The sequence below is a fragment of the Nycticebus coucang genome, chromosome 9 (assembly GCF_027406575.1).
Source record: "Nycticebus coucang isolate mNycCou1 chromosome 9, mNycCou1.pri, whole genome shotgun sequence".
Classification (NCBI taxonomy): Eukaryota; Metazoa; Chordata; class Mammalia; order Primates; family Lorisidae; genus Nycticebus; species Nycticebus coucang.
The window spans coordinates 126581093-126606161 of record NC_069788.1 but is presented as its reverse complement, the minus strand read 5'-3'; the positions used below and the strand labels follow the sequence as shown (position 1 = coordinate 126606161).

At 42.4% G+C, this 25069-nt stretch overlaps 1 protein-coding gene across 1 annotated transcript in view; it reads left to right on the top strand.

The window, feature by feature from the left end:
- SLC35F4 (solute carrier family 35 member F4) overlaps positions 1 to 5250 on the top strand; it is a 286744-nt gene extending 281494 nt beyond the window's left edge. Inside the window, exons 7-8 of the mRNA XM_053603574.1 lie at positions 2770 to 2859; positions 4797 to 5250. Coding sequence (XP_053459549.1) covers positions 2770 to 2859; positions 4797 to 5038 — 332 coding nt within the window. The 3' untranslated portion in view covers positions 5039 to 5250. The remainder of the gene's footprint in view (positions 1 to 2769; positions 2860 to 4796) is intronic.
- Positions 5251 to 25069: the final 19819 nt, after the last annotated feature.

Here is a 25069-nt window from a genome sequence, read left to right as displayed (position 1 = left end):
GGGAGTTCTACTTTTCAAGGCCAAAATGGACGGTTATCACCTCTCATAGCCTCTGCTAAGTTTCATCAATAACAGTGTTTCCATACTACAGAAACATTCTCATTAGAAGTGCTTAGATTATTTTCTGGCCAAAACCAACCGAGCTGGGAATAAGCATAAGCCCCAATTTCATTGACCCTCTGTCCCCTGGGGCACCGGGGACTTTCGACCTCCGTTAGGGTAGACCCGCCCCGCGTGTCCAACAAGCGCTCCTCCGCCAGCCTGCAGGGCCCAGCGCCACCTGCCAGCCGCACCCGGAATCCTGCCCCGAGGCGGCAGCGCCTCCACAAGCCCTGCCCCGGGGCTGCAGAGTCGCTGTGCTGGAGCTGCTCTGGGACAGAGCTAGGAGGCAACCTTTCTCCTGACCGCTACACGCCACAGAGTCCTACAACCTCCAGTGCTGCCACCCCTAGGCTTATATTTCCATCCGATCGCATCCCAGCTAGATGCGATCTAGTTGGGAGCGGACCGAGGGACAGCCTGCCCTCGGACGCCCACACCTCCTGCAGCTGTGGCTCGCTGCTCGCGTAGGGTCGCCTCGCCCTGCTCCTGCTCCCAGGTTGACCTGTCTTCCTGACAGTGCTTTCCCCCAAACGCAGGTTGGCCTCATCCACTCACCTGCGGGTCCAAATTGCAGACAAACTGACATTCTTTTCCAGAGGTTGTCAGAATGTAAGTGTCCTGGCTAAAAAACGAAGGCAAACAACAGACAGCACATTTCAGGGAAGCCACCGGTGCCTGGGAAGTGACGGCCAGATTCCCCCCAGATACCAAAGCTCCCAACGCACCTGCTGACATTCCCAGAGCAGCCGCAGGATGGCTGAGGAGTTAGCTGAGCCTGTGCTGTGCTTAATAAATTCCTCGTTTGTTAGAACACGCCATAGGTGGCTCACTGAGTCTACGGAGAGGGTCAAGGTGCTGGAATATTCATTCATGATGTAGCTTTGCCAAGGAGGAGGAGCTGTTATTAACTCAGGGAGGCCCTGTGTCTTGGTTGTCCTCACTGCACCGCGAACCCTACGCAGTAGCCCAGGGCTTATGAAAGTCAGGCCCATTGTCTCTAACCACCCAGCTCCAGTGACCCTGGTGAGTTTAATTAAAGCAGGAATTATAGATGACAACAGAAGAATGCACAGCATCCTCACTGGAATGGTTCCAGAACTTTCTTTGCTGCTACAGAGATACCAGCAAGACGGTTGAGTCATTTTCATACAGATCTTTTCCGAATTGAGAACTTTTTATACTAATTTTTTTTATTTTTTATGACTTTTTTTATTAAATCATAGCTGTGTACATTAATGCAATCATGGGGTACAATGTGCTGGTTTTATATACAATTTGAAATATTTTCATCAAACTGGTTAACTTAGCCTTCACAGCATTTTCTTAGTTACTGTGTTAAGACATTTATATTCTACATTTAGTAAATTTCATTTGTACCCTTATAAGATACACCATAGGTGTGGTCCCACCAATTACCCTCCCTCCACCCATCCTGCCCCCTCTCCTCCCTTCCCTCTTCCCTTTCCCCTTCTTCTTGGGCTATAATTGTGTTATAGCTTTCATATGAAAACTATAAATTAGTTTCATAGTAGAGCTGAGTACATTGGATACTTTTTCTTTCATTCTTGAGATACTTTACTAAGAAGAATATGTTCCAGCTCCATCCACGTAAACATGAAAGAGGTAAAGTCTCCATCTTTCTTTAAGGCTGCATAATATTCCATGGTGTACATATACCACAATTTATTAATCCATTTGTGGGTTGATGGGCACTTGGGCTTCTTCCATGCTTAGCGATTATGAATTGGGCTGCAAAAAACATTCTGGTATAAATATCTTTGTTATAATGTGATTTTTGGTCTTGTGGATATATACCTAGTAGAGGAATTGTAGGATCGAGTGGCAGGTCTATTTTTAGTTTCCTAAGTGTTCTCCAAACATCTTTCCAAAAGGAACGTATTAGTTTGCATTCCCACCAGCAGTGTAGAAGTGTTCCCTTTTCCTTTTATACTTATTAATATTCATCTCTCTAACATCTGAACTCCATTAAAATAATGCTGTCATTTACAATTTTTTTCTCTCTGAAAACATGTATTTTTGACAATTTTTGAAGAAGATAGATGATTATTTCAAGTAATTTTATAATTAATAATCAGAGCCAAAGGTATTAATTAAAGCCATACCTGCCATTGGCTCAGCAGAGCTGCCTCCTGGTTACCTGTGCACAGTTCCCTGTGGAATTCAGTGAATTAAACTGAACCCCCTCCCATTTGCCCATATGATGTTCTCCCCAAGAGAGGGGATAAAATGGCCTAGGCCGTCATTGGATAGACCTTCCTTTAGGCAGTAACATGAGAGCCCTTTAACAGCAAAGTAATAAAGAGATAAAGCATTAAACTTCAATCAGTCACCAGCTTGTAACCTCTGGCTGGCTCTGCACTACTTCACATGCTGAAAACAGAGTAGTGTATGATAATTTTACCTCTTTTCGTTTGTTCCATGCACCTTTATCCAGCAACTGGCAACCAGGGTGACAGAACAGATTCAAAGACAACAACTAATTCAGGCAAGAACATCTGCTTCCATCTGCAGATTTAGAGGGTTAACTGGCCAGCGATGCAGTTTAGAAGTCATGTTTGGCAAAGACGCTGATTCTTGTACAGTAAGAAGAAAAGCACCCAGCACATTGACCCCCCTCCATCCTCTGTGTGCTCTTTTACTTTGCAGCCTTCAACATCCTGGTGAACGTGGGTGTGGCGCTGACGTACCCAATCCTCATCTCCATTGGGACAGTGCTCAGTGTTCCTGGAAATGCAGGTACAGAGATCACTGGACATGTGTAGGTTCCGACCACCACTGTCCCTACCATGTTCATTTTATGCCCTGAGTTGTTCCTTCTAGCAATAGTGAATTATGTCCCTTGCCTGAGAAGATGTTTTCAAATACTGTGAAGGTGGCAGACAACAGAATAGCTGTGCAGCAGATTTAAAATTTGCAGTTACAGAAACGCTGTTTTTACTTGGATGTGCTTTTAGAATTAAACACCAAATATATCATTTGGGTTTCATGTAATCTCCCTGACAACCTAATTTCATGGTATTTTTAGAAGAAGCCCTATGGTAACAAAAGACAACCCAACACAAGACTCACAAGTAAACAAGTAAACGTCACTAATGAAAGTGTAGGAGGTGTTCAGGGTGTGGCCCCATCAGACCACCCCTGGGGGTAGTGGAAGCTTCTCCTGGGGGCAGAGCAGATGGTCCTCTAGGAAGAAACAGCAATTTTGCTTGCTTCAGGGACTCAAGGACATTGTTTCCAATGGAACCTGCCACTGAAACATGCAGTGAAAGTGGATCATCTGGATAATGTACAGCCCTCCTAACTTTAAAGTTCTCTGATTTCAGGTCTTGAATAGCCAGCCACTTTTCTTTCCTCTAGAACAATCAGGAAATGTTTACCAAGCACATAGTGAATGTGTGGTCAGGGCTGTAAAAGAAAACAAAATTAAAAAAAAAAATCGCATTGCTGTTCCCTTAAGACTCTTACACTTGAATCTGGAAAGGACCAACCTGGAACATTACAGAATAATTTACTATTAAGTGACAAGTTGCATGAGACAGACTCCAGAGGCTGTATGACATTCAGAGCAAAGGAACACCAGAGTTGGGGGGAGTTTCCAGGGGTTTACACATTCACTCATGTATTCATTCATTCAACAAAGGATTTCTGAGCACTAGTCTATGCCAGGAACTGTGCTAGCACCCATGACAGACCATGAATAAGGCCCACTTCTGTCTCAGGACCATGTAGTGCAGAGAGGGAGCCCGAAGTGATTAAGTGATTCAATACAGAGAGGGCTGCTTGGACAGAGTGAATACTGGCTGCTATGAGAACCCTGGGAGAGGCCTTCTGCAAGAAGGATAAACAGACATCTAAGGGAGGTTTTGGCTGGATAACTAATGTGGGATTTTAGGAGGGACAGGAATCTAATGCAAAAAGAACAGTTTGTAGATGACCAATAATTCCATACCTGTGTGTATACTCCCCCATTTACAATAGCCAAAAGGGGGAAATACCCAGTGTCCATCAGCAGATGAATGGACAAGCAAACTGTTATACATACAGTGGAATACTATTCAGCCATGAAAAGGGGCCAAGTTCTGACACATCTACAACATCAATCAGCCTCAAAAACATTGCAAGTGATAAGTGAAAGAAGTCAGTGACAAAAGGTTACATACTGTGACTCCATTTACATGAAACATCCAGAATATAAAATATTCCATGTATATGAAATAGATAAACACATACCAAAAAACAAGCAGATTGGGAAGTGCCAGGGACTAGGGAGTTGGGGTGAGGGGCTGGGAATAACTAACTGCTTAATAGGCAGGGCACTTTATTTTGAAGTGATGTAATTCACCACAATTAAACTTTGAACAAGAACAGACTGTACAAAGATCTCGACCCAAACTAATCTGTCTCATTGAAAAATCTCCAATGGTCCAGTGAAACTAGAGAACTGGTGAAGGGGTGCAGAGCAAAAGTATGAGGAGAGAAAATTAGGAGGGGTAACTAAGTCAGATTTCATGGGATTAGAACTGAGCCTTGAAGGATAAATCTGATTCAGAGAGAAGGAATGGAAAGCAAATCTAGACAGTGATGCAGGAAAAGGAAACACCAGCCTGAGAGAATAAAAAATCTCTAGAAGTAACAGTGACTTTGCTGTGACTGACTCGATGCTTCCTCCCTAGCTGTGGACCTCCTGAAGCAGGAGGTGATATTCAACGTTGTGCGCCTGGCCGCCACCATCATTATCTGCATTGGGTTTCTGCTGATGCTGCTGCCTGAAGAGTGGGATGAAATTACCCTCAGGTTCATCAACAGTCTGAAGGAAAAGAAGAGTGAGGAGCACGCGGATGATGTGATGGAGCCCAGCGTCCACCTGCGAGGCAGAAGCAGGGCCAACGGCGCGGTGTCTATACCACTGGCTTAGGGAGGGACACGTGTCCAGTGCACGCGTGTGTATATTCTGTGAATATAACAAACTTTTCTCACTACCTTCACACTCAAACGACAGCATTAGCTCAGAATTTGGACAAATCATATGTGAAATATGCCAACAATAAAAGTTTACATTTCTATGCTTATCAAGGAGTTGGTGTAAATACTCATAATAAAATTTTTTATTAACATGTATTTGTCCTTGTTATATTTCTCTTGATTTTTTAACCCCCGCCTGCTCACACAATTTCCTAGAAATATGAGAGTCAATGAAATCAATGGACTTACCATCATTTCTCAGCTAGAACTGAGTGAGACCTTGTCATTCAACCAGAAAATGAGAAAATTGTCAAAGAGGAAACCACGTGAAAATATACACACTTTATACACTTACTTATTTAAGTCCAATAAGAGCCCTAACATTTAAAAGCTGGGAAGTCATGAAACAAATGTCCACAGAGCATTTTCCACCTGTACGGCCCTCACCAGAACGAGAAAGATGTTAAGGACACGACAGCCCATCTGTACTTGCAACGTGCCTAGAGCAGTGCCCAGACAGTTCACAGCCCCAGCGTGAGGCTTGAAGATGGCACAGAGGATGTGGAGAGACATCAGCCACCTCCAATGCCCTTCACCACCAAGCTTCTTGAAAGAGTTGTTAATATTTGCTGTCATTTTTTCTTCAACTTGCATTCATCCCCTGCCCCTGTCTTCCTTGCAGGTGCCGTCCCCAAAGTCACCAACCATCTACACCTTCCAACCCTTACCCTGTGTGCTTTTTGTAGCATTTGACATAAAGACCTCTCCTTTTTCCTAAAATTCTCGTTTTCCTCGGACCTCATCAGTGTCTCCGGGTCTCTTTCTAGCTCACTGCTACTCCCTGTGCTGCTCTTCCTGGGCTGGCCTCTGAGTTCAGTCCCCAGCCCTCTCAGCACCTCGCTCTGTGTGTCCCCCTTCAAGGAACCTGTCCACTCCCATGGCCTCAACTCCATCCACCTGCTGCAACTTCAAAATCTTTATCTTCAGCCCAGATTTGTTCCCTGGTCGTTCAGCTCTGACTACTCAAATGCCTTCTGAAGGCCACCTGGGTGCCTCCTTGTGCACCTCAAATATAGCAAAAGCGAAGTTGACCTTATCACCACTTCTCTCCCTTGCTCCCCGTCTAGGTTAATGGCACCTTCTTTCGCTGCCCGTGCCTGGAATAGTGTCACGCCTCCTTACCCCACACATCTGTTTAGATGCTGCTCTCTATTGGTTCATAGGCCTTGTTTATCCTACTTCTTGGTATTTCTGGGGTCTAAACACTCTTCTCTTACCCATTCCAGCTCCCCACCATCTTGTGCCCTGATTAACACAATCCTCTCTTTAGTGATCTAATTCCTGGCCTTGTCTCTCTCTCCTCTGTTTTGTGCCCTATGGAATGACCTATTTGCTTACAAGTTTGATCATTCTGCCCCCCTGTATAAAATGCTTCAGTGGCATCTTGTTGTCCTCAAAATAAGGTCCGAACACCTTGACATGTAATTCAAAGTTTATCACCAATTGGCCCCTGCCAGCCTCCAGAGCAGCCATGTGCAATAGAACTTTATGTGATGGTGAAAATATTCCATATCTGCATCCAGTATAGTAGCCAGGCTACTAAGCCCTTGAATATAGCTAGTGTAATTGAGGGATGGCATTTCTCATTTTATTTAAGTTTAATCCACTTAAAATCAAATTAAACAGCCAAATGTGGCTCTCAGTAACTACATTGCTCACCATAGCTCCAGCCCCTTTTCCTACCACACCGACTTCTGTGTCCAGAATCTCTGCCCTTAAGTGACACTCACTTCCACCATAGTCCCAGTCAAGCCCTGCTGTCTTTCTTGTACTCTCTTTCCTTCCCTTATCACCTGACTGACCTTTATCTAAGCTTTATGACGTCATTTATTACTTTTTCCTGGAAAGCCTTTTCTTGTCCCATAGGCTGAATGACACGGCTCTGTCAGCAGTCTCTCCCCCACCCCCACTGAGGATCACCTCTGTGGTTATCCTGGGTCTGCTCATCTGAGCTTCCAGGAGATCATGACCTCCTGGAGCAGGAACGTGGCCCCTTTGTCACCGCGTCACCGTGTTACTGGTGCCTAGCACTGACAGACACCCGATAAATGAATGAACCCACCGTGTTGGCTCAGTCTTAGTGAAGGACAGGCATTCTCAGTGGTGAGGCTGCTGAGAGTAAGGATTTACACAAACAGAGTTACACATACCACAGTCTCTGCCATGCTTCTGTAGAATACCAAAATGCTGAACGAATAAATCATGCTCCTTCCCCAAGAGTCTGGTTAGGGCATCTAGCAATTGCAGACACTCCACACTTTCTGGAAGATTTAGTACAAGAAGACAACACTGTCCATGGCCATATTGCCCTGAACACACCCGATCTTGTCTGATCTTGGAAGGGAAGCAGGATCGAGCCTAGTTAGTACCTGGAGGGGAGACAAGAAGCCAGGCCTCTGTGGAATGTTTCACTATTCCTTTTTTATTCAACTGTCCCTAAAAGTATAGGTGAGACCAGCACAAGGCAAGAAAAAGGGACTCAGAATATCATACTTCCTGGCTGGATATCAGGGTGAAATAAAAGCTTAAATGTGTTGAGCCTTTGACTTCTCCATCATTTTTTGAAATGCGATGCCAATCTCCTGGCATAAACAGATGACATGATATTAATTAAAATAATGATCACAATACAGGGTAAGCTCCATGAAAAATGGTACAAAATAGATAAAATGTGTTATCAGTAAGTATGCATCAATTCATCCTCTAAATAGAGTTAGTTTTGACTGTTTAAATGCCCTATTTGTACAAATATTTCACTAGCCTTGCTTCTAAATGGCTGCTAAATAGTGGAAATCATTGACAAACCCACTCTAGCATCTTGCCATCACTTGACACAACATTTAAAATTGAACCTTGACTTCTTTAAGAAATGAATTATTCATTTCTTTTCTGATGATTCATTTTGAAATAGGGAATCAGCTGCCATGGAAAGCACTAATTCAGCCTCAGACTGATCACTGTAACTATCTCAGCCTATATTAAGAAAACACTTCCGGTGGTGCCTGTGGCTCAAAGGAGTAGGGAGCTGGCCCCATATGCTGGAGGTGGCGGGTTCAAGCCCAGCCCTGGCCAAAAATTGCAAAAAAAAAAGAAAGAAAATACTTCCGTGGTGGCATTCATTCAAAACTTATTAAATTCCACTTCCAGCTTCAAAGAATATTTTGTTAGATTGTTTCCAACTGGTTCCACTTGCCTCAGAGCAGTGCTGTCCGTAGAACTTTCTGTGCTCACAAAAATGTTCTCTACCTGTGCTGTGGGAAATAGATGTAACAACGCATGAAAATGGTCCCAGCTTCAGGAGCGTGCGATCTCTGCAGGTGAGTTGTCACCCAATGATTAAAATGACTTAGAAACTTACTTTAATCAGCTTTCATTCAGGTAAAGTAATTATGAATAAAGAAGAGGACACCTCTCCTTGTTTCCTCTCGTGGTCATTGTGAATCAGATGGGGTTACAGTGGTGTCTTCTCTGCATCTACGTTGTCCTTGGACGAGTCAGAGGCCGTGGGTATGGAGGGAGCTGACCAGAGCCAAAGTCCTTGTTGAGTGAGTGGAAGTGCTTTGTCCTGCTTCCTTACTCCACACCTAGTCCCTTCCCAAAGTCCCGGGGCTGCTGAGTGGCCTGCATAGTGCAGGACACAGAGCACCTTGTCTCAACCCTGACTCTGCACTTCTTCTAGATGTGACTTTGGCAAATGACTAACCTCTATCTGCCCCTCGATGTCATCATCAGCAAAATGAGGATATTAATAATTATCATTTGGGATGATTGAAAAAAAAAAAGAAATTCTACACATGAAGGTATTAACACACTACCAGATGGTTCAGAAGTGGTAACTACAGTTAGGATTTTCTGTAACCGTTGGCTTCCCTCTGGGTCCTTACCCACACAGATCTGGCCTGTCCTTCTGGCATCTACATGCCTGTGTCTTGCTGTCATAGCACTGTGCCTTAGGGAAGTCACGAAGCCTAGTGCTGAGCAGGAAATTGTACCCAAAATAAAGTAGAGGAAGAAAGGAAGCCTGCATGAGGAACAGTCTGAGAAAGCAAAAAAGCACGTGCTATTTCTGTTCCTGGTTCCTGGGGCACTCTGCATCCCGCGTTCCTGCCTAGCCGGTGGAACTAATTGCCTGACAAAAAGATAGACTAGTGACTTGGGCTCTGAAATTAAAATCACTTCAACCACGTCCTGATCTCTTCACAAACAGATTATAGGCAAATCAGTGTTGCTCATCCAGGCTTGTGTGCCTGTTAATTTTGTGCAGGTGCTTTGTCAAAATCCACCAGAGGACAAATGATTTGGAGAAGGATGACGTGGGAGATGAAAGTGCGCACAGTATAACTGGCCAGGCACCACAGTGTTTCTGATATTTGAGTACAAATCCTCTTTCTGACTTATCCATAAACCCCTGTCACAAGAACACCTAGTACAGGCCATGCCCGTTAATCTGGCCAGCCAGAACAAGAAGCCTCTATTAATTTAGATTTTCTTCTTTTCTCCTCCCCCTCCATAGCAATGGAAGGTGAAGTAAGACCAAGTAGAGTGTAGGGGTGATGCTGTGTCACGAGAACTGGAGGCAGACAGAGCAGAAGCCCACACCTCACTGCTCTGACCAGCTGGGATGCCCCACTCGTCCCTTACAGAGGCAAAGGCTGCCTCGTCACTTCACTGTTGTTTGCTGAGGACGGAAGCACCTCGTGCCTTTGGAGCTTGAAGAATCTTAAGAGCAAGAATCTCAACCTGAGCAGCAGGGACGGACTGTACGTGCTGTTATAAGAACACCCCAACAGAGTTTTCAAAATACTGAGAACTTTGCTGCTTTATTCTGAAAGGATAAATTCAGAGGATTCAGAGGCTCCAAAGCCACACTGTCCTGGACATTAGCCCTGGCCACCTATGTCTGTTGAAATGCAGCTAGTGTGAACTGAAACGTGCTGTGTCAAACACATCACATTTTGAAGATTTAGTATGAAAAAAGAATGCAAGCTATTTTATTACTAGCTTCATACTTGTTACATATGGAAATGAGAACACTTTGGACATACTGGGTTAAACAAAATGTATTATAAAAATCAATTTCACCTGTTTCTTTTAGTTTTTTATATAGGTACTAGAACTTTTTTCTTTTCTTTTTTTTTTCTTTCTTTCTTTTTTTCTTTTTTAGGCAGAGTCTCATTTTGTCATCCTCAGTGGAGTGCTAGGGTGTCACAGCTCACAGCAACCTAAAACTCTTGTGCTTAAGTGATCCACTTGCCTCAGGCTTTCAAGTGGCTTGGACTGTCAGTGGCCACAGTCACAACACCCAACTATTTTTTTTAGAGATGAGATCTCACTCTTGCAAGAGCTGGTCTCCAACTCCTGAGCTCAAGCAGTCTTCTCACCTTGGCCTCCCAGAGTACTAGGATTACAGGCGTGAGCCACCATACCTGGCCTGCTACTGGAACTTTTTACATTATCTAAATGGATTTGCATCTGTGGCTCACATCGTATTTCTACGAGACAACACTGTTCTAACAGGTGAAGAATCTCTTGCTTGGAGTATATCTTAGTCCATTTGGGATGGTATAACAAAATATAGACTGGGAAGTCTAAAAAACAAACATTTATTTCTCACATTCTGGAGGTAGAGAAGTTCAAGGGGAAGGAGTCAGCAGATTCCGTGTTTCAGGAGGACCTACCTCCTGGTTCAACGAAAGTGTCTTCTTGATGTGCCCTCACATGGCAGAGGGGACAAAGGAGCCCCACAGGTCTGTTTTGTGAGGACACAAGTCCCACTCAGGAGGGTGGAGTCCTCATGATCTCATCACCTCCCACAAGGACCTATCTCCTCATACCATCACCCGTGGATTAGGATTTCAACATACAAACATCCAGGCCATAGCTGAGGGATACAGACAGAGCAGAGATAAATTTAAGAGGGTGGAACACCTTTGGAAAGAAACAACTACCTGGTCAGTTTTCATCAGTCAATACTGATTATTGAAACCAACTTGAAAACCTTGTGATGGGCCAGAAGGATGAATGGGTCAAAACCAGCAGGGACTTGCATCTGCTGCCAGCCGTTACTGATGCTGAAGTGAGATACACTACTTTAAATTCTGGAGAGCCAAAAGATATGATCGGAATTAGAACAAAAGAGAAAATATTATTATATTTGACCTTCAGATATTGGAATTAATTTGCAGAAGAGAAACTAGGTTGTGTTCTTTAGATGGCAATAGGGTTGCCTGCTCTTATAACATTAGAAAACAGTAAGTAATGTAGGTGAAAATCAGGCATTATGAAACAGTTTCTGACACAAATCCTAAGATCAGAACAGATTTTGCCTGTAGGTAATACCTTAACTCTAGTCAATGATTAAAAGGTGCTCCCAGGGAGGGAGAAAAATGGCGGCCGAGTAACAACTTCTTTGAAACTGGTCGTGGTGAGATTGGGGAGAGAAGACTCCAAGCATCTCTGTCTTCAGGGGTCTGCCCAGAAACATCCCTTTGGGGACACAGGGTGACCGCAAGAGACTTCTAGAACCCAGGGGACAAAAGCAGTGGAGAAATGGCAAGTGGTTGCATTTGTTGGATCTGAGGCCATGGCTGCCATAGCTGTAATTACAGCAACAGAGAGATTACAAACAGGGAAGGCCTTCCCTCTGGGCTGTTTTATTTTTTTGGACTTGGGCATTCAGTTGAACTACCTTAGGAGAACTTGGGCAAGAGTGTGAATGATTTTAAGTGTTGTCTAGGGACCTGGACTGAGCCGCTGAGCTAATATTTTTGTTCGGCTGTGGGCAGTGCAGTAGCCATTGTGGGAGAACTGCCCCCTGCAGGCTCCACCCTCAGGGTTGCAGAGTGACACTCTGGCTGGGAGAACTTGGGTGAGTGAACTAGAGACTGAGAGTGCCAAAGGCTGAGACTGAGATGTTGGGGAAGAGCGGAGATTTCAGTGTGTGGCAGTAACAGGGATGCCTTGCAGCCCGGGGCATAGACTGAGACCAGCTGTGGCTCACTGGATAAGCGGGCAGCCACTTCAGTAGATATTCCAGCAACAAGTGCATTCCTGGGAATGCTTCTGCTTAGCCAAGGTCTTTAAGTGTTTAAAGTTTCTTTTAAGGGGGCTGAGGAGTGATTTAGTATGGTCTAATCATGACCTCTGCTGATTTCTCAAAATCTGCAGGGTTTGAAAAATCAGCAGAGGCCTCCAGTCTCTATCTCATACAGCTGTATCAGCATTGTGATTAACATCTCATACCCCAGAAGATCACCTGTTGCCCTGACAATATTCAGCTATATATATATATATATATATATATATATATATATATACTGCTTTGCTTTTGTTTTTGTTTTATTTAAACATTTTCCTGCTAAATTTTTCTTTTTTTCTTTCTTCATTTTTCTAGTTTAAATATAATTTTCTATTGTTGCCTTCTTTGATAATAAGAACTTCATTTTTGCTACTGTTTCTGCCTCTATTATTTGGATTTTCCCCCAATTTTATCATGTAAGGTTTTCGGTTTGTTTTGGTTTGATTTATGGTATTTTTGTGTTTCCTCTCTATTTGTGGGGTACTGTATCTGAACAGGCTGGCAAAGAGCTGCTGTCCTCAAGGGAACCACCCAATCCACCACCCCCAGAGGTTGGGGGGTTTTAAGGTTGGGTCAAATTACCCTAATGTACACCTTTATTCCTCCTGTCTCCCAGAATATCACCAAAGATTCTGACACACTCCTTTCAGAGAGATATTGGACCCCACGTTGCCTCAACTGTAACAGAGCTTCTCTAAGACACATTGTGATGAACCTGTCCAAAGTCAAGACAAGAGAGAAGATTCTGCAAGCTGCCTGGAATAAGCGCCAGTTGACCTACAGGGGCAAATCCATCAGGGTGACAACAGAATTCTCTAATGAAACTTTTCAAGCCAGAAGACAATGGCCATCCACTTTTAATCTACTTAAACAGAACAATTTGTAGCCCAGAATTCTATATCCCACTAAGATAAACTTTAAAATTGATGGAGAAATCAAATCTTTTACTGATATGCAAAATTGAGGAAATTTGCCACAACAAGACCAGCTCTACAGGAAATACTTCAACCTTTTCTACACACTGACCATCACAATGGACCACCAGCAAAGTAAGCACTCAGAAATTAAAGGACAGAAACTACCTTCCACAATGATGCAAAGAACAAAACTAACCATGGACTTTCACAAAATAAGATGTAGAATGCTACCACACTTATCAAATTATCTCAATAAATGTTAATGGCTTGAATTCCCCCACTGAAGAGGCTGGCTGATTGTATTAAAAAACACAAGTCATCCATTGCTGTCTGCAGGAAACACACCTAGCCTCAAAAGACAAATTGAAACTCAGAGTCAATGGTTGACAGAGAATTTTTCAGGCAAACGGAATTCAGAAGAAAAGAGGGGTTGCAATCTTATTTTCAGATACATGTGGATTTAAAGCAACTAAAGACAAAAACGGTCACTTCGTATTGGTCATGGGAAAAATACAATAAGAAGACATTTCAATTCTAAATATTTATGCTCCCAACTTAAATGCTCCCAGATTCTTGAAAAAGACCTCAATTAGTCTGAGCAATATGATATCCTACAACACCATAATACCAGGTGACTTTAACACTCCTCTAACAGAGCTGGACAGATCCTCTAAACAGAAATTGAACAAAGGTATAAGAGATTTAAATGAGACCCTAGAGCAACTGTGCTTGACAGACATATATAGAACACTCATCCCTACAAGGCCATAGTGGTCAAGACAGCATGGTATTTGCACAAAAATGGAGACATAGGCAATTGGAATCAAATAGAAAACCAGGAAATAAAACTAACACCTTATAAGCACCTAATTTTTGATAAACCAAACAAGAACATACACTGGAGGAAAGACTCCCTATTTAATAAATGGTGCTGGGAGAACTTGATATCCACACGTAAAAGATTGAAAATATACCCACACCTTTCTCCACCCCCCAAAATTGATTCAAGATGGACAAAGGATTTAAATTTAAGGCATGAAACAATAAAAATCCTCAAAGAAAGCATAGGAAAAACACTGGAAGATATCGGCCTGGGGAAAGACTTTATGAAGAAGACTGCCATGGCAATTGCAACAACAACAAAAAATAACCAAACGGGACTTAATTAAACTGAAAAGCTTCTGTACAACTAAGGAGACAACAACTAAAGCAAATAGACAATATACACAATGGGAAAGGATATTTGCATATTTTGAATCAGACAAAAGCTTGATAACTATAATGTATAGAGAACTCAAATGAATCCACATGAAAAAAAGCCAACAATCCCATATATCAATGGACAAGAGACATGAATAGAACCTTCTCTAAAGAAGACAGATGAATGGCTAGCAAACATATGAAAAAATGCTCATTGTCCTTAATTATTAGAGAAATGTAAATCAAAATCACCCTGAGATACCATCTAACCCCAGGGAGAATGGCCCACATCACAAAAATCTCAAAACTGCAGATGCTGGCGTGGATGTGGAGAGAAGGGAACACTTTTACACTGCTGGTGGGACTGCAAACTAGTACAACCTTTCTGGAAGGAAGTATGGAGAAATCTCAAAGCACTCAAGCTAGACCTCCCATTTGATCCTGCAATCCCATTACTGGGCATCTACCCAGAAGGAAAAAAATCCTTTTATCATAAGGACACTTGTACTAGACTGTTTATTGCAGCTCAATTTACAATCGCCAAGATGTGGAAACAGCCTAAATGCCCACCAACCCAGGATTGGATTAACAAGCTGTGGTATATGTATACCATGGAATACTATTCAGCCATTAAAAAAAATGGAGACTTTACATCCTTCGTATTAACCTGGATGGAAGTGGAAGACATTATTCTTAGTAAAGCATCACAAGAATGGAGAAGCATGAATCCTACGTATTTAATTTTGATATGAGGACAATTAGTGACCTAGTACATGTAGGGATGGGGAAAGGAAGAGCAGAGAGAGGGTAGGAGGGAGTAGGGGTGGAGTCTCAGTGTGTGACACACCTCTTGGAGCAAGACACAATTTTAAGAGGGACTTTACTTAACAAATGCAATCAGTGTAACCTGGTTTCTTATACCCTCAATGAATCCCCAACAATAAAAAAAAAAAAATCAATAAATAAAACTTAAAAAAAATAAAAGATGTTCCCTCAGAGTAGACAGTCTCCAGGGACAAGCTAGCTAGCTAGCCATCAAGAAGCTCCCTAAGATGGCATCTACCCAGAAGTCAATGATGTTTGGGGTCTTGAACCACGGACCAGAAACCAAGTCTGTTTAGTGCCCCTAAAAACTTGGCACAGTTATTTTCAGATTGTAGATCTTAAACCAGTAGCAGTTTGTACCTGGGAACTTGGTAGAAATGCAATTTTTTAGCTTTCTCTCAGACCTAGTGAAGTAGACTCTGAGGCCAAGCAATATGGTTTTAACAAGGCCTACTTGCTGTTAACCATGCACCTGTTCAGGTGGATCTGGTGATTCTAATCATGCTAAAGTTTGAATGCCACTAAATTAATGACCTCTGGACTATACACATAAAATGAAGCCATTGATAATCGTAAATTGAACTGCCAGGTGGGCCAAATCTCTCATCTCTTAGTGAGGCTAGTACAATCTTTCCTTAAGAGGCAAATCTACCTGGGAAGATAAACATTAATGAAAAGTGTACTCAGGGGCGGCACCTGTGGTTCAAAGGAGTAGGGTGCCAGCCCCATATACTGGAGGTGGCGGGTTCAAACCCAGGCCCGGCCAAAAAAAAAAAAAAGAAAAGTCTACTCAGTGAGCCTGAAATCAAAGCAGGAAGTGTAGATATATGTGTCAAACCTTCACCTCTGTTTTAATTTCCGTTCCAACTCCCACTCCCTTGTAGGAATGGCTGGCTCAGCCCTTGCAGGGCTGGACCATGGCAAGTGAGAAGCAGAAGAACAATTGCTCCCATCCCAAGCCAACTTACTCAGTCCACTACCAAATCCCAGACTCAAGTTCCCCTGAGCGACAGACATTAACAAGCAGACATCATAGATCCACCAACACTTGACTTACAGATGCTGGTTACAGGCCAGGCAAGTACACATGGTCACCCCTTACATGTGGATTTTCTGGTTCTGATGTAAATGTGAGTTCCTCTTATCTAGGTAACTAAAAGTCACACACTGGAACCAAGACTCTGCTTCCATTGGTGTCCTCTCCATTCTTAAAATCCCCAGAATGCAGAAATAGAAAACTTCTCCATCTTTTGTACCTTGTTGGTTATACAGGGTGACCATAAAATCTGTGTGCAATTTCAAATTGCACATCATTTCAAATTGTACAGGAACTTTAGGGCCACTCTGTATGTCTGGCCACATTCAGCCACAATTTCCACTTTGCTATATTTTTATTGGCATTAATTCATCTTACTATTTCTAGTTTTCATCTTCTTTCATAAAGCCTCCTATATAATCTGATTATTATATCATTTTTAATTTATTATTTAATTATCAAGCAAAAATTTTACATACTTGTCCTGAGGAATATGTTGTCTCAAAACGTGTCTATACTGTGAAATGGCTAAAGAGGGCTAATTAGCACATGCATTACCTCACTTTTATGGTGAGAACACTTAAAATCTACTCTCAGTGATCTTCAAGAATACAATCCATTGTTATCAACCATAGTCACTATGTTGTACAATCTATCCCTTGAACTCATTCCTTCCCTCTTATTGAAACTTTGTATCCTGGGCCATCCCCCAACATCACCCCCACTGCCCCAGCCCCTAGTAATCACTATCCTACTCTCTATGAGTTCAACATTTTTAGATTCTAAAAATAAGTGAGATCATGAGATCTCATTTACTGTATGACTTGTAATTCTTAAACTTTACCTATATGTTAATTTGTAATAATTTCATTTCAGTCAGCTAACACTAGCACAATCACTTCCATCCATATAAAAACTTCCCCTTTTCTTCAATAACCTCGACATGCGCTCCAGTATCTCTGACTTGTGCTGAATGGACCCTGCAGTGTTTTCTGTTTCATGTTGGTTAGCCTCTTCTGGTTGATAGGATCCTTCCCCTAGAAATGCTAATACTAACATTATGTTTGAGCTGGACTTGGAAACTATTCCTACTCCAGGCCTGGGAAGAGTTCTACCTTCAAGATGTCCTTGTTATTGCCTAATCTTAATAATATGTTGACTTTTGTCATTTAATCTCATTTTTCCAACAGCCTCTCTGGCAGCTCTGTGTCTCTTATCCACCTTCTCCCTCTCTCTCCCCAGCTGCAGTGATATGAAAGCCCACATTCATATTGGTGATCTTGGGGTCCAGCATGTTCTAGAATTTCTTCTGAATCAAGGAAAACTGCTGTTCAATATGGTTTTGGAGTTGGTATATCTGAATGGACTAAGGAAACTTCCAGTTGGGCTCTTCTAAATGAGAATCAAATGTTAGCTGGAATGTATCATGAAAACAACCCATTCCTGATCCACAAACATAACAGCTTGTATTGTCATTATAGTCACATCCTATGATACTAAGATTTAGTTGTCATTTTGTCAAATTGTCTTGCCTCATGTGTGGTATCCATTGACAACCAAAATCTTGTGCAACAAGGTAGTTGAAGCACGTGTCTGGGGCTCTTGGGAAGACCGTGTCCTGTACTTCTTTGCATGCCCAGCAACAGCTTGGTGGGTGCTCAGTGGGAACAGGGGAGGCAGATGGAAGGAAGAACCAAAGGAAAGGAATTCAAGTCCTGCCAACATAAATATTTATTCATTCATTAAACAAATACCTATCAATGTTATACATATACCTATAACTATGGTATATGTACACCATGGAATATTATGCATACAATCCATGAATGGATTAATAAACTGTGGTATATGTACACCATGGAATATTATGCAGCCTTAAAGAAAGATGGAGACTTTACCTCTTTCATGTTTACCTGGATGGAGCTGGAACATGTTCTTCTTAGTAAAGTATCTCAAGAATGGAAAAAAAGTATCCAATGTACTCAGTACTATTATGATAATATAAATATATATTATATTTTATATATTAATTATATGTAAATATTATATATAAAATATAATCACCCACACTTTCATATGAAAGATAAAACACAACTATAGCCCAGGATGAAGGAGGAAGAGGAGGGTGAGGATGGGGAGGGGGGATGCCAGGCAGAGGGAGGGCAATACGTGGGAACTCACCTATAGTGCATATTGGAAGGGTACATGTCAAATCTAATAAGTATAAATGTCTTAACACAATAATTAAGTAAGTGAGGTGAAGGCTATGTTAACCAGTTTGATGTAAGCATTCCAAATTGTATATAAAATCAGCACATTGTACCCCATAGATGCATTAATGTACACACAGTTATGATTTAATAAAAAAATGAGAGAAAAGAAAAGTATACCACAGTTTGTTAATCCATTCCTGGGTTGGTGGGCATTTAGGTTGTTTCCATGATAAAACTAGACCTCCCATTTGATCCTACAATCCCATTACTGGGCATCTACCCAGAAGAAAAGAAATCATTTTATCATAAGGACACTTGCACTAGACTGTTCATTGCAGCTCAATTTCAAAATCCTTAAACATATTCTTCAGATTTCTATGTATAAAAACTAAAAAGGAAAAAAAAATACAATCCTTCACATGTGTATTGCACCCCCTCATGGAAGAAGGATGGAAGTAATGATTAACTTCATACTTGTTAAATAGAAACTAAAATGTTGGAGTATGCAAGTGAGGGACCTAAACTTCAGCTTCATTAGCAACATGGACAATCTCCCTCTGTATCTCAGGAAAAAATAGCAAGATTGTATGCGACAGCCTTCTTGGGTGGGATGGGAGACTGGGAACCAAATTTATTTATTTATTTTACATACTATATTTCATAATTGATTTTATTTTTTATTTATATTTTTATTAAATCATAGCTGTGTACATTAATATGATCATAGGGCACCATACCCTGGTTTCATAGACCGTTTGACACATTTTCATCACACTGGTTAACATAGCCTTCCTGGCATTTTCTTAGTAATTGTGCTAAGACATTTACATTCCACATTTACTAAGTTTCACATATACCTTTGCAAGATGCACTGCAGGTATAATCCCACCAATCTCCCTCCCTCTGCCCACCCCCCCCTCCCCTGGGAACCAAATTTAAAGGGACTTACACTTCCCTCTCTCTAGAGGAAAGACATGAAAAGCATGCGTAACTTTCTAACCTAGAGAGAGAAAAGAGAAAGAATGAAGAAACAAATCAATTCAACCCCATTTCGGTAAAAAAGAAGAATAAATTGTTTATTGAGATGTGACTTCTGCTCACTCAGCAGAGCTTTTCCAAGGATCAGTTAGATGCCAGGCACCAGGTCCCTTGCATAGTCATAGTGGGATATGCAGGAAGTCTTCATTTTCCTGCCCCAGGAATAATTAGGGATAATTTTCTTCTAGTTTATAAATCTCTTGGTGTAACTTGTCATATTTTACTTGTCAATGTGACAATTGTTCTTGTCAAATGAACAATACTCTAGTGCTTGGCCCATTTTATAAACTCATGGGCCTTTCTGACTTTCTCCTTCCCAAAATTCTCATTTGTTCCAAGGTTTGGTTGTGTAAAATAAAAAATGAGCTCACACTCAGTAACCATAGCAAGGCAATGTGTTACTTAAACTCACACTTCACTTCCCAAGGCTGTTGCTTAAGAACCACCAATTGCTGCTGCTTCTGCTTTAAGTAGGAAGGTTTAAACCCTAAAATTTAGAAGATGAAAAATAAATACTGAAACCTAGAAAATGCTAGTTGAAGTACTTTTTCATTTCCTAAATCAATATAATATGAAGGAGTTATAAAACCTAGGAGAGCATGAGGGATATTCTTCTACGAACTATTCATTTTAGAGATGGGAAAAGTGAGGCCCTGGGAAGTTAGGACGGTTTGTATCAGACAACAGACCCAGTTGGGGGAGGAGGCAGGCTACATGCCAAGTGTGAGATCTACTAATCCCTGAAGGAAGTTTTACTCAGGTAAAACTCACGTATGGTGCTCCTAATAGTTCATCCACGCTTTCAACTATTTATTGAGCACCCACTATTTTCTTTCTTCTGTTCTAGATGCTGAGCAAATAAATGGCTCTTCCTCTGTAGGGCTCTACAGTGCAAGATGAAAGGCTATCCTGCAGTGTTTGCACAAGTAATACTACTCACTTGGGTTTCATATTTGCTTTTATTATTTGCATTAAGATAACAAATGAAGTGATTCCTAGGGCTCTGTAAACAACTGCATTTGCTTAGGGATTTTCAAGGACAGAAAATGAAGTCTACTCTGTACCTCTGTCTGAGCCTAGGGAGAGTTAAGATGGTAACGTCTGAATCCTAGGCAAATGCACCCTCCTTTGCGCCTTAAGCCAGCCTTCTTCCACCTGTGTGGAAATGTGTACTGGAGCGGGAACAGGAGATCTGGGCTAGGGGTCTTTTTTAATGGCCCAAATACTGACTTTCTCATTTGAAAACTCTACCACTGGGTTGTTGAAAGGAAAAAAACAGATAATAAGTGAGAAAGCAGAGATTAAAGTCAATCAACTCACATCTTTGGCCCTTGTTTCCTTTTCCTATTATTTGTGGGTGTTGAACTAAAAAGGCAAACCAAATGCTTTCAGGGGCCTGGAAGACAACAGAAATAAATTAAAAAGGGACACCTTGTGTAAAACAGTAGTTTATTGGGGCCCATGCAAGGGTACAATGGGGGAATGCAAGTCTTTATGAAGTACTCAAAGTATTTGGCACACTCTTTATGATCCAGAAAAAGTGCAGCCTTGAGTGTGCATGTGCACGTGTATTTAAGTTTCAGATAAAGAAGATGCTTCACCAGACACTTTCTTCCCCCAGAAAAATCATGCAGCTCAAATACAGGGTTTGGAAAGCCAGTTAGAGTTACAGGTAGAGGTGGAAGAATGGTGCAGAGAAGAGCTGAGGTAAAGAGAGGGGAAGGACTTATGTGGTGATGGTGGCTGCTTAAGGCAGACAAGTGGTAACAGTTAATCCATGTACTGGTGCCTCTCCAGGAAAGTGACAGTGAACTCTAAGGAGACCCTTGAGAGATGGAGCACACTCAGAGCTGTGGAGTCTTCTGACCCAATGCCACTCTCTTGAATCAAGGATCCTCGAAAATATCCTTCTCCCAAGGATATTTTCTTTCTCCTTTTGCAAATTGTTTCTAAAGTTGACATGCTACTTACCCTTTTGCAGTGGGGGACTTGCTACTACTTTCACCAAAAGGTGGAGGAGTCAATTTACTCTGCCCCTTGAATGTGGGGTGGCTGTACCTTGTTGTTGTTGTTTGTGGGGGCAGTTTTTGGCTGGGGCCGGGTTTGAACCCACCACCTCTGGCATATGGGGCCAGCGCCCTACTCCTTTGAGCCTCAGGAATTGCCCCATGTACCTTGTTTTGATTACTAGAACTAGAATGCAGCAGAAGTGATGCTATATAACTTTACCCTCCTCAAAGCCTTAAGTTACCATGTAAGGAAGTCAGGGCTATCCTGCTAGAGAGATAAGTTAAACAGAGCTGGGGATCCCAGCCAATAGCCAGAAGCTAGACCCCAGTAGATGAGAAAAGCTGTCTTCAACATTCTAGCCCACATCAGCACCCAGCTGTAGCTGGCCACTTGGATGGCCCCAGAGGGAGCAGAAGAACTTTGCAGCTGAGCCCAGCCAACACACAGAATTCTGAAAAGATACTAAATCCTGCTTGTTTTAAGCCACTACTTTTTGTTGGGAGCATAGAACTAGATGGTTCTAGATAACTAAACCAGAGACACAAAATTATGATCAGCCAGAACCTCAGGATTCTTAGACCAAATCTTTGACTTTCTTAAAGGCAAGCCCTAATGGGACACTCAGAATCAGAGCTTGTTTTTCAGAAAGGATGTTTTTGATGGCATCAGCATGGTTTTTCTTGATAGAGAAAGGTGTTTACCAGAGAGTTAGAGAGCTGTGAAACAGAAAAAAACATTACATCAGAGTCCCTTGTTGAAGAGAACCTAACCAGAGAGGTTAAGAAAATGGCTCAGGTCACACAGCCATCTAGTAGCCAAACTACTTGAATTCAAGACTAAAGTATGGTGCTTCCTCCCATTCCACAAAAAGATTTCCATTACCCCAGAATTATGAACAAACTCCCAGGCTAAAATAGTCCCAGAAGAGATGGTTGGCAAATATTAGGCAAAATTTAGTGTGATATGGTATAGACAGCACAGGCTTGAGGGTCAGAATATCTTGGCCAAAGATTTGAATCCTCTGTACATGTTTTATGACTCTTTGAGCCTCGGTCTCATCCAGCAAGCCCCCAATGCCTGACTTACAGAAGTGCTTTATAATCACTAAAAAGCACTCTACAGATATTAATAACACTATTAATAGGAAAGTAGCTTAGAAATTACACAATAGAAAGTAGTCTAGAAATTACTCAATAGAAAGTGTAAGCCTTGTGCCCCACACCCTTAGTAAGCTCTGCATCTACTTAGAAGCAGGAGAGCCACTGAGGTCTGAGTCAGCTCCCCCTGGCGCCCCACCCAGCCCACCCCACACTGATAACACTCTTGAGGTGGTGCTGGCCCCTAGTCATGGGGGTCTGAGTAACAGGGCTACATGAGACCCAAGGCCTAATTCCAGGCTGCACTACACAGCTTCTCCTCAGTGGGCCATGTGCAACCCCCCAGACCTTGCAAACACACAGAGGCCCTGTCACCCCATGAGCCCGGGGCCTGAGAAGTGTGGCATCTAAAACCTATGTGTTGAAACCATGACTGAGCATGCCCTTATCCCACCAACTGAAAAACATTAATTTCTTCAGTCAAGAAAGAAAGGGCGTTTGATCCATACTTTGATAATCACCCTTTGTTTCCAACTCAGAGCCCTACTAATTGCTCCAAGGGAAGCACACACAGTGTCCACTTGCAAGTCACTGCCCTGCCCTCACCATCATCTGTTTTCTGCTCCCATTCCTGTTTCTGTTTCCCAACTGTGCACATTCTCTGCTCCCCCGAAAGCTGGTGCTTTTGGTGGTGGTGTTGTTGTTGTTGAATGAGATATTGCTGCTTCCCTTCACTCACCCTGCAATTTGCCCCATGGGAAATGTAAATTTGCAAAGCAGGATCAGAAGCAGTGGCTACACTACCAATGTTGTGTGCATGAGAGAGGCAAAGATAACAGAAGCAGGAGATACCCACCATGCTGAGGGCTCAGCCCAGGAACACGCCCCAGCCCAGTCAAAGCCCCAGAGCGGCTGGCACTGTGGATTGCTCAGTGGGTAGGGACACTCAATTCCCAGAAAAGACAGATTTTTTGGACTCATTTGTGAGAAATGTGGAATTATGTGGGGGGTAGTGAAGACAGGGCACTCCACGCAAGGTGGGTAAGGGTGTGGGGGCCCCACAGAACCAGGTGCAAAAACACCCAGTTTGGGGCTGTGGGTTCCTGGCCTATCATGGTATTCCCACCAGCCCCTCCCAACACCTCTAACTTGCAGTAGTAACTGAAGTGCTCAGTGTGTGGTCCTCCTTTATTTATTTTTTTTTTTTTTTTATCACAGGGTTATTTATTTATTTATTTATTTATTTTTATTTTTTTTTTTCCTTTTCTTTTTTTTTTTTTTATTGTTGGGGATTCATTGAGGGTACAATAAGCCAGTTACACTGATTGCAATTGCTAGGTAAAGTCCCTCTTGCAATCATGTCCTGCCCCCATAAAGTGTGACACACACCAAGGCCCCACCCCACTCCCTCCCTCTCTCTTACAGCCTAAATGCCCACCAACCCAGGAATGGATTAACAAGCTGTGGTATATGTATACCATGGAATACTATTCAGCCATTAAAAAAAATGGAGACTTTACATCCTTCGTATTAACCTGGATGGAAGTGGAAGACATTATTCTCAGTAAAGCATCACAAGAATGGAGAAGCATGAATCCTATGTACTCAATCTTGATATGAGGACAATTAATGACAATTAAGGTCCTCCTTTATTAAAACTCACAAGGCATGGAACTTTGGCTCTTTTGTTCAATAAGGTATATCCTCCAGCTCCTGGACCAGGAGGTGCCTAAGAATGAACTGATTCAATAACACATAGCAGATTGAAAGGGGAAAGGAAACAATGTCTTTCATCTCATTGATACAGCCTTGGACTTAACTGTGGAAACAAACTGAGAAACAAGATGCAATTTCCCCTGTGGCTGGATGTTGAGTTCAACTATGTTTTTAGACGGTGATAGCACTTGGCATGGAAACTGGAAAGACTGTTGCCTCAGTCTAGGTTTCCCCAAAACAGAGCCTGGCTGAACACTGGGTAATTCAGGGGTGGTGCAGGGAAGATAGCAAGATGGGAAAGAGGGAAAAGTGACATTGGGGTGTAATATGATGTCACCAGTGTGGGCAGTGAGGGCGCAATGCCATAGGACCTTCAGAAAATCCTTCAGAAGGACCTCAGAGTTTTCACTAGAAGAATGGGGAAACAAAGCTATTTGTGCCCTGTCTTCACTACTCTCCATATAATTCCACATTTCTCACAAATGAGCCCTAGCTTCTGTCTCCATTAGTTGCCTTCCCCCAAGAGCATTAACATCCCCATCCTCCCAAACACACACGCAAAACTCACAACATGGCCCTCACAGCAGCACTTGTACTGCGGGCTCCCCTGCTGATGAAGAGGGCTCCAGCACAGAGACAAGACAGTCATATGGTATGTTCTTGAGCTGGGACAGCGTCAGTGCAATGTGAGTCCTCATTCACATGGAACTGTTTGCTGACGCTGCCATCAACACCAGACATGGCCAGGTGATTGTGGCCTGTGGTGCAGGACATCACGATGTCTGCTGTCAATC